We start from the raw sequence: 8,561 nt of genomic DNA, 5'->3' as shown, positions 1-8,561 counted from the left end.
GGTCTGCAGTCCTTCCACAGTGTCTCTTGTCTCCGCTTTGTGAAACGCACCAACCAGAGGGACGACCTGAACATTTAGTCCTGAACAGGTGAGTGAGTAGTAGCATCAAGTGGAAATACACCAGTAAAATACCTCACAATTGTACTAAAAAATAAATAAATACGGTACTTGATTAAATGTAAAACAAAAAAGACAAATCCAGTTAAAAGTTTCTTTGTTTTTATTCTGTTGAGGATCAGCAGAGAGGAGGACTGTATTAAACTCAAATAACATGATACACAACTTTTCTTCTGGTCACAGAAGCTGAATGTTTCATAATTACATTTTGTTGATTCATTTTTTACCAATATGAAAAAATAATTAATCTTTAATTTACCCCTAAAAACATACCAGACAGAGATCCCTTGATTTGTCTTTTAATATAGATTTGTTACATTAAATGAAAGAGTCTCTCTGTAGAAAATCAAGTGTTTGTTCTACTCAGTGTGATTGACAGGAGAGATGATCAGAGGAGCAGAGTTTTTACCACCATAATTAGGACATGGACTAAAGAATGGGTAGAGTTTCTCAGTGAAGCAGCAGCCAGTAAAGGAGTAGATAAGAGCTGCAGCATCAACGTCATAAAAGGAGACCAGACCCTCCTCATAATCCACAAACACCCCCACCTTCTCAGGCTGAGACTTCAGAGAGAGAAGGACTGGAGGGTCATCACGAGCTTTGTACTCATTCTCATTCCTCAACCATATCGTCCAGTAACCATTCTGAGGGCTCGATGTGATGATTCCCTTCCTCTTAATCGACTCTCTGGCCACTCCTAAAGTCCACTCAGTTTTCCCTTTAACCTGAACCTCGTAGTAAAATCTTCCTGACGAGAAACTCTGCTTTGCTAAGACATAAACACAAGTATCAAACCTCTCTGGTCTTTTTGGGAGATTCTTCTTTACATCATGATCATGTACTTGTTTGCCATCATTAGACAGAATTAGCCAGGGATTTGCTGAATCAGGATCAAGTGTCACATCCACTGCAGACTTCTGGACCCTCTTCAGCTCGGCCTCAAACAGCTTCTTCATCTGTTTACTGAGCGTCTCCTCCAGCTGATTCACAGCTCTCACCACAGTCCCCTCATATGAAGGTGGACTGACTCTGACTCCTGTCCAGTTCTTGGTGGGTGGAGCAGTGTTCAGGGTCCTGAAGCTCTGGAGGAGGTGGAGGTGGTCTTCAGAGTGTGAGAGCCGATCCACCTCAGTGCTTCTCTTCTTCAGCTCAGAGATTTCCTGTTCCAGCTCTTTGATGAAGCCTTCAGCCTGTTTCTCCGTCTTTCTCTGCTTCTCTTTGATCGTGTTGAGGAGCTCGTTCATTCTTCTCTCAACAGACTCCTTCAGAGCGGTGAAGACCTGAACACCATCTGCTACCTCTCTGTCTGCATCTTCCTCACTGAGCTCCACTGAGTGTTTGATCTCCTGAATCTTCAGTCGTCTCTTCTGGATCATCTGCTGAATTTCAGCCTCAGTCTTCCCCAGCTCGGCCTTCTTTCCTTCATATTCTTCTTTCAGAGGAACAACATCATGGTTTTTGTGATCGGAAATAGAGCAGAGCATGCAGACACACATCTGGTCGGTCTTACAGAACAGCTCCAGCAGTTTATCGTGCTTCATACACATCCTGCCTTCCAGGTTCTCCACAGGGTCGATCAGCTGATGTCTTTTCAGACCTGATCTTGTCAGATGAGGCTCCAGGTGAGTCTCACAGTAGGAGTCCAGACACACCAGGCAGGACTTCAGGGCCTTCAGTTTGGTTCCAGTGCAGACGTCACAGGGAACTTCTCCTGGTTTGGCAGCTTGTTGCTCTGAGCTGCTGCTGCTGGCTTTCTGTTGAGCTGACTGTCTGAACTGAGCAGCCATCTCAGAGATGAAAGTATTGACCTGCAGCTCAGGTCTGGTGTAGAAAAGCTTTTTACAGTTTGGACACTGATAGGGGACATTAATGTCCCAGTGTTCAGTGATGCAGGTTTTACAGAAGTTGTGTCCACATGGTATGGTGACTGGATCAGTAAACACATCCAGACAGATGGAGCACAGGAACTGATCTTCAGTCAGCAGACAGCTGGCAGCAGACATATCTACACTGAGGACAAGAAGTGTGGAAAAAACTGTTATAACATAACTTTTAATTATTTGTTAAATAAAATCAAACTATGATTAGTAGAATATTAGAAGAATCATCCTGAGCGTTCTAAATGGACGTGTTTGGAAGGCTGAAAATAAACTAGTTAGCTACGTTTAGAGATGAACCCTCTAACCAGAATCATGTGGACATGGACAGGTTGTCCTTGTTTGTGTGTTTAAGAGGCACGAAGCTAAAACAACATGCACTTTGTTGTACATTGTTTAATCTCAGTTGTCAAATTCCGTGAAAGTGACACCACAATGCAGTGAATACATACATAATTCCTGCTTTTTGACGTTTTTGGAGTATTTTTTCTTATTCAGTTACCCAGATATCATGATGTATCGTAGATTATTGTCCTCTAATGTATCGAGTGTCACAGAATCGCTGAATTAAGATATAATCGTGATCTTGGGCAACATATCGTGATAGTATCGTATCTTGAGTTACTCTGTGATTCCCACCCTTTACTTTTCATCAGAGTGTCACGGTCGAAGACTATTTTCCAAAGATCACACTGAGTTTGTTTGTGTGGTGGATTTGTTAACACTAAACTAGTGAAGGTGGATCATTCTACCTTTTATTCTCTGTGGTTTAACATCATTTTTTAAGGCTGCCTCTGGCTAATCCCTGCCTGCTGCCAGTCACTTATATGATTGTTGTATTTGGGAATCAGCTGCTTGTTTGTTTATCAATGAATATATATGAAAAATATGAATAATAAAACAATGATAAACTAATCTGATGTCTTAAGCATTGCAGTGATGACATCCTAAACCCTCTGGTTCAGACGTATTAAATGTACAAAAGAAAAGAAGGAAGCTAACTGCTCTGGACTGCAGGATATTATATTTAATATTATTTATCTTTACAAAACCCACGTCCACCGATGGAGCTCAGTTTAACAGTTGCTCTGAGTTGAACTTCCTGTCTGAGTAGAGCTGAGGCTTTGAGTTCAAACAGGAAACAGGTCTGTGAATTAGCTTAAGCTAATGCTAGCTCTGACTGTCACAAGCCGGGCCCAACGGCCATGACAACAAAGGGAGATGCATTCAACAAAGCAGTTTAACAAGTTATTTATTAATATTAAAGTAACATAAAAGACAAACATAAACTAACAGTGACATGTGAAGCCAGTCATTTCAGCAGTGTAAGTGAGTGTGTGTGTGGAAAGTGTATTTGCAGTGTTGTATCGAGTAGAAACAAACTGCAACCAAAACCAAAATGGGTGTCTCAGAAAGGAGAGAGAGACCAACTTAGAATGACGAGGGTTTTAATACAGAGTGCACTCGCACACAGGGCCAGTGTTACTAATGGCCTCAGGTGTTTCCACTCAGCTGACGACCCTCTGCTACACCCACCTCCAACACCTGCAAGGAGAGCAGCCCAACGAACAGGCAGACAGGGCAGAGAGGGTCGTCACATGACTCTATTCCGTCTAACCTTTAACTAGTCAGAGTTCAGTCACTGTGGTTTAGTTTCTACCTCTGATGGTTTTATCTAAAATGACACATTTCTACGGCTTAATATTCTTTATATGATAAAACAAGATGTAAAACAGTCAGATTCTGGTTTGAACTAAACTTGGACTAAATACTTTGTGAGTGTATTTAGTCTTTGTAGAACAGTGTACTCACCAGTGTTTGTCAGAGACTCTGTTGTGTTGTTGAGAAAAATCTGCTGGATTCAGTTGAATGTTTCTTTAGAGAGAAACAGAGAGACTTGTCTCGACTGCTCCTCTTTCAGTGTTGCTCCTCCTCTCAGTGGACCGTCTCCAACAGGGAGGGGTGGAGGAAGTATTCAGATCCTTAACTGAAGTAAAAGTACTAATACCACACTGTGAAAATACTCCACTACAAGTAAAAGTCATGATTTGAAAACTTACTTTTATATCTGATGTTTCTGGATTAATATTCCTGCTGCATTAATGTGTATGTTGCATGTTTTTAACTCCTTTATATCCTGTTGGTTAGTTTAATCTACATCAATGCATCATATTCTATAAGATCATCATATGTTTGTAGCGTCTCTGTCCTGTGAGAACCACGTATCTCTAAAAAGAACAAACAGCCTGTTTTCAGCTTTGTGACGATGCATTTTCCAGCTGATCCAAGAGGTTTTTTAAAGAGTTTATTTAAGAACTCATAATTCAAAATGTTTTCTCTTTTACACCAATTTTATGAACAAAGGTTACCGTTTACAATATTTGTGTATATATTTTTGTATTTAATTTTTTTGGATATCTGTTTATACTTGTATTCTATTTCAATCAATTTAAAACTGATTGGAATTTCCAATTTACTGTGTATTTATTCTTTCCTGTAAAATCTATCAACTGTCCACACAAAGATATTGTACATTTCATATTTGCAGCATCAGCGTGGTCTGCAGTCCTTCCACAGTGTCTCTTGTCTCCGCTTTGTGAAACGCACCAACCAGAGGGACGACCTGAACATTTAGTCCTGAACAGGTGAGCGAGTAGCGCAGAAAACTCTTCACATCCGGATTTGTTGCTGTTTGATTGTTTTCCTTTACAAACCAAGTCTCCTGGAAACAATACGGAACTAAATTGTCGTCTCAGTTAAATTATGATGAAAATAGCTTGATGATCAGAGCACAAACCAAATACCAGTGGTGGAAGAAGTATTCACATCCTTTACTTCAGTAGAAGTTCTAATACCACACTGTGAAAATACTGAACTACAAGTACAAGTCCTGCATTCAAAACCTAACTAAACTAAAAGTACCAGCTAAATGTACATGAAGTAAAAGTTAGTGCAGTTAAATGTAGTGAAGTAAAAAGTACAATATTTACCTCTGAGATGAAGTGTATAAAGTGGCATGAAGTGGAAATACACAAGTAAATTACCTCAGAATTGTACTTAAATACGGTACTTGACTAAATGTGAAACACAAAAGACAAATCCAGTTAAAAATGTATTTGTTTTTATTCTGTTGATGATCAGCAGAGAGGAGGACTGTATGAAACTCAAATAACACGATACACAACTCTTCTTCTCTGGTTACAGCAGCAGAATATTTCATGATCAGATTTTGTTGATTCATTTTTACCAATACGAATCAAGAATTAATCTTTAATTTACACCTGAAAACATACCAGACAGAGATCTCTTGATTTTTTTTTTAATTGAAAAAATTAAGAAAACTAAAACCCTTAACCACTTTTTTTAAACTAAAAATAAGTGGTACATGACTTTATCCAATAATTTGTATTATATATACAATAATCAGACAAATGTTCATTTGGCACCCAGATATTTAAGGAATGTGTAAAGGCTTGTTATTCCTGAGTACATTGTTTTTGATGATTCAACAGTCTTGAAGGCAGGTTATGCAGTTATTAGAATGAATTAGACTACATTAGATAATATCAATCAGTGGATTAATGTCTGTGTTGGAGAGTAGAAAAACATTTACAGACAAAGAGGAAAAAAACATTAATCAGAATGTGAAGAATCAATAATGTTTACACTGTAAATCACCAATAATATAGATTTGTTACATTAAATGAAAGAGTCTCTCTGTAGAAAATCAAGTGTTTGTTCTACTCAGTGTGATTGACAGGAGAGATGATCAGAGGAGCAGAGTTTTTACCGTTATTATTAGGCCATGGATTAAATAGTGGGTAGAGTTTCTCAGTGAAGCAGCAGCCAGTAAAGGAGTAGATAAGAGCTGCAGCATCAACGTCATGAAAGGAGACCAGACCCTCCTCATAATCCACAAACACCCCCACCTTCTGAGGCTGAGACTTCAGAGAGAAAAGGACTTGAGGGTCATCAAGAGCACGGTACTCATTCTCATTCCTCAACCATATCGTCCAGTAACCTTTCTGAGGAGTTGGTGCGATGTTTCCCTTCCTGTTGATCGACTCTCTGGCCACTCCTAAAGTCCAGTTAGTCTTCTCTTTAACCTGAACCTCGTAGTAAAATCTTCCTGAAGAGAAACTCTGCTTTGCTAAGACACAAATAAAACAATCAAATCTCTCTGGATTATTTGGTAGTTTCTTCACATCACCAGTTTTAACTTGTTTTCCATCATCAGACAGGATGAGGTAATGATGTGCTGTATCAGGATCAAGAGTCACATCCACTGCAGACTTCTGGACCATCTTCAGCTCGGCCTCAAACAGCTTCTTCATCTGTTTACTGAGCGTCTCCTCCAGCTGATTCACAGCTCTCACCACAGTCCCCTCATATGAAGGTGGACTGACTCTGACTCCTGTCCAGTTCTTGGTGGGTGGAGCAGTGTTCAGGGTCCTGAAGCTCTGGAGGAGGTGGAGGTGGTCTTCAGAGCGTGAGAGCTGCTCCACCTCAGTGCCTCTCTTCTTCAGCTCAGAGATTTCCTGTTCCAGCTCTTTGATGAAGCCTTCAGCCTGTTTCTCTGTCTTTCTCTGCTTCTCGTTGATCGTGTCGAGGAGCTCGTTCATTCTTCTCTCAACAGACTCCTTCAGAGCGGTGAAGACCTGAACACCATCTGATATCTCTCTGCCTGCATCTTCCTCACTGAGCTCCACTGAGTGTTTGATCTCCTGAATCTTCAGTCGTCTCTTCTGGATCATCTGCTGAATTTCAGCCTCAGTCTTCCCCAGCTCGGACTTCTTTCCTTCATATTCTTCTTTCAGAGGAGCAACATCATGGTTCTTGTGGTCTAGAACAGTGCAGAGCATGCAGACACACATCTGGTCGGTCTTACAGAACAGCTCCAGCAGTTTATCGTGCTTCGTACACATCCTGCCTTCCAGGTTCTCCACAGGGTCAATCAGCTGATGTCTTTTCAGACCTGATCTTGTCAGATGAGGCTCCAGGTGAGTCTCACAGTAGGAGTCCAGACACACCAGGCAGGACTTCAGGGCCTTCAGTTTGGTTCCAGTGCAGACGTCACAGGGAACTTCTCCTGATTTGGCAGCTTGTTGTTCTGAGCTGCTGCTGCTGGCTTTCTGTTGAGCTGACTGTCTGAACTGAGCAGCCATCTCAGAGATCAAAGTATTGACCCGCAGCTCAGGTCTTGTGTAAAAAAGCTTTTTACAGTTTGGACACTGATAGGGGACATTAATGTTCCAGTGTTCAGTGATGCAGGCTTTACAGAAGTTGTGTCCACATGATGTGGCGACTGGATCAGTGAACACATCCAGACAGATGGAGCACAGGAACTGATCTTCAGTCATCAGACAGCTGGCAGCAAACATATCTACACTGAGGACAAGAAGTGTGGAAAAACAAAACTGTTATTATATATCTTTTGATTATATGTTTTGTTGAATCAAATCAAATCATGGTTAGTAGAATATAACAAGAGTCATCCTGAATTATGTTGTTATATTATATTACATTTGCTGTGAGTGAAGAAGAGCTCAGATATGCAGTTCAGTGGTATAAATCTGATATCTTAAGCATTCTATTGATAACATCCTAAACCCTCTGGCTCTTGTTAATATCATAATTTAAATAGTAAAATCACAATAGAATTCAATTTAAACCCCCAAAAGCACAATGTGAACTGCTACCCTGCTGTTTATACTGTTATTAAAGTGAAAATGTTTTGTAAGTAGAGAAAACATTTTAAATACTGAACATAACACATTTATTACAATTTACTGTGATGTATTTAAGCAGTATTTGACTGTTTTATTGAAGCGTCTGAGGAAGCAGAGGAAAATAAAAATCGCTTTCTCAATACAAAGACCTTTAGATTCAAAGAGTCAGTTTGGACGAAGAGGAGGAAGAGAGAGAAGATGATGATGATGATGATGATGATGATGATGATGATGATGATAGAGAGAGCAGAGAATCAGACACATTAATGTGCAGAATTAAAGATGGAAGCTAACTGCTCTGGACTGCAGGATATTATATATTATAGTATTTATCTTTACAACTCTCACAACCTTTGATTGGAGCTCAGTTAAACATTTACTCTGAGTAGAACTTCCTGTCTGAGTAGAGCTGAGGTTTTGAGTTCAAACAGGAAACAGGTCTGTGAATTAGCTTAAGCTAATGCTAGCTGTGACTGTATTCTGTCTAACCTTTAACTAGTCAGAGTTCAGTCACTGTGGTTTAGTTTCTACCTCTGATGGTTTTATCTAAAATGACACATTTCTACGGCTTAATATTCTTTATATGATAAAACAAGATGTAAAACAGTCAGATTCTGGTTTGAACTAAACTTGGACTAAATACTTAGTGAGTGTATTTAGTCTTTGTAGAACAGTGTACTCACCAGTGTTTGTCAGAGACTCTGTTGTGTTGTTGAGAAAAATCTGCTGGATTCAGTTGAATGTTTCTTTACAGAGAAACAGAGAGACTTGTCTCGACTGCAGCTCTGCTGTCACTCAGACTAACTTTACTTTCACTTCAGGAAATGTGACTCAACAG

The 8,561-nt window shown here is 39.9% G+C and overlaps 2 protein-coding genes across 3 annotated transcripts; both read right to left on the bottom strand.

The window, feature by feature from the left end:
• Nucleotides 1-309: 309 nt before the first annotated feature.
• On the bottom strand, nt 310-3,853 carry LOC137886166 (E3 ubiquitin-protein ligase TRIM21-like). Its single transcript, XM_068728480.1, has 2 exons — nt 3,807-3,853; nt 310-2,127 (listed from the first exon to the last, which is right to left on the bottom strand). Exon 2 carries the CDS (start codon nt 2,118-2,120, stop codon nt 477-479), a length of 1,644 nt encoding a protein of 547 aa, XP_068584581.1. The 5' UTR covers nt 2,121-2,127; nt 3,807-3,853; the 3' UTR covers nt 310-476.
• Nucleotides 3,854-5,098: 1,245 nt separating this feature from the next.
• On the bottom strand, nt 5,099-8,516 carry LOC137886157 (E3 ubiquitin-protein ligase TRIM39-like). Of its 2 annotated transcripts, none has more exons than XM_068728456.1 (2): nt 8,407-8,516; nt 5,099-7,382 (listed from the first exon to the last, which is right to left on the bottom strand). In XM_068728456.1, the coding sequence occupies exon 2, from the start codon at nt 7,373-7,375 to the stop codon at nt 5,735-5,737; it is 1,641 nt and encodes a 546-aa protein (XP_068584557.1). In that variant the 5' UTR covers nt 7,376-7,382; nt 8,407-8,516; the 3' UTR covers nt 5,099-5,734. The 2 variants fall into 2 exon arrangements, with proteins under 2 accessions (XP_068584557.1, XP_068584566.1); XM_068728465.1 differs by having other exon boundaries at nt 5,099-7,377.
• Nucleotides 8,517-8,561: the final 45 nt, after the last annotated feature.

This window comes from Cebidichthys violaceus, unplaced genomic scaffold, assembly GCF_023349555.1.
Source record: "Cebidichthys violaceus isolate CVI_PGR_0920_01 unplaced genomic scaffold, fCebVio1.0.p SCAF_100, whole genome shotgun sequence".
Taxonomy (NCBI): domain Eukaryota; kingdom Metazoa; phylum Chordata; class Actinopteri; order Perciformes; family Stichaeidae; genus Cebidichthys; species Cebidichthys violaceus.
Note: the sequence above shows the minus strand (reverse complement) of the source record. Positions and strands in the feature narration are given on the sequence as shown.

Coding starts and splice junctions, on each gene's coding strand:
- LOC137886166 (XM_068728480.1), bottom strand. CDS start 2,120: ATGTCTGCTGCCAGCTGTCTGCTGACTGAAGATCAGTTCCTGTGCTCC.
- LOC137886157 (XM_068728456.1), bottom strand. CDS start 7,375: ATGTTTGCTGCCAGCTGTCTGATGACTGAAGATCAGTTCCTGTGCTCC.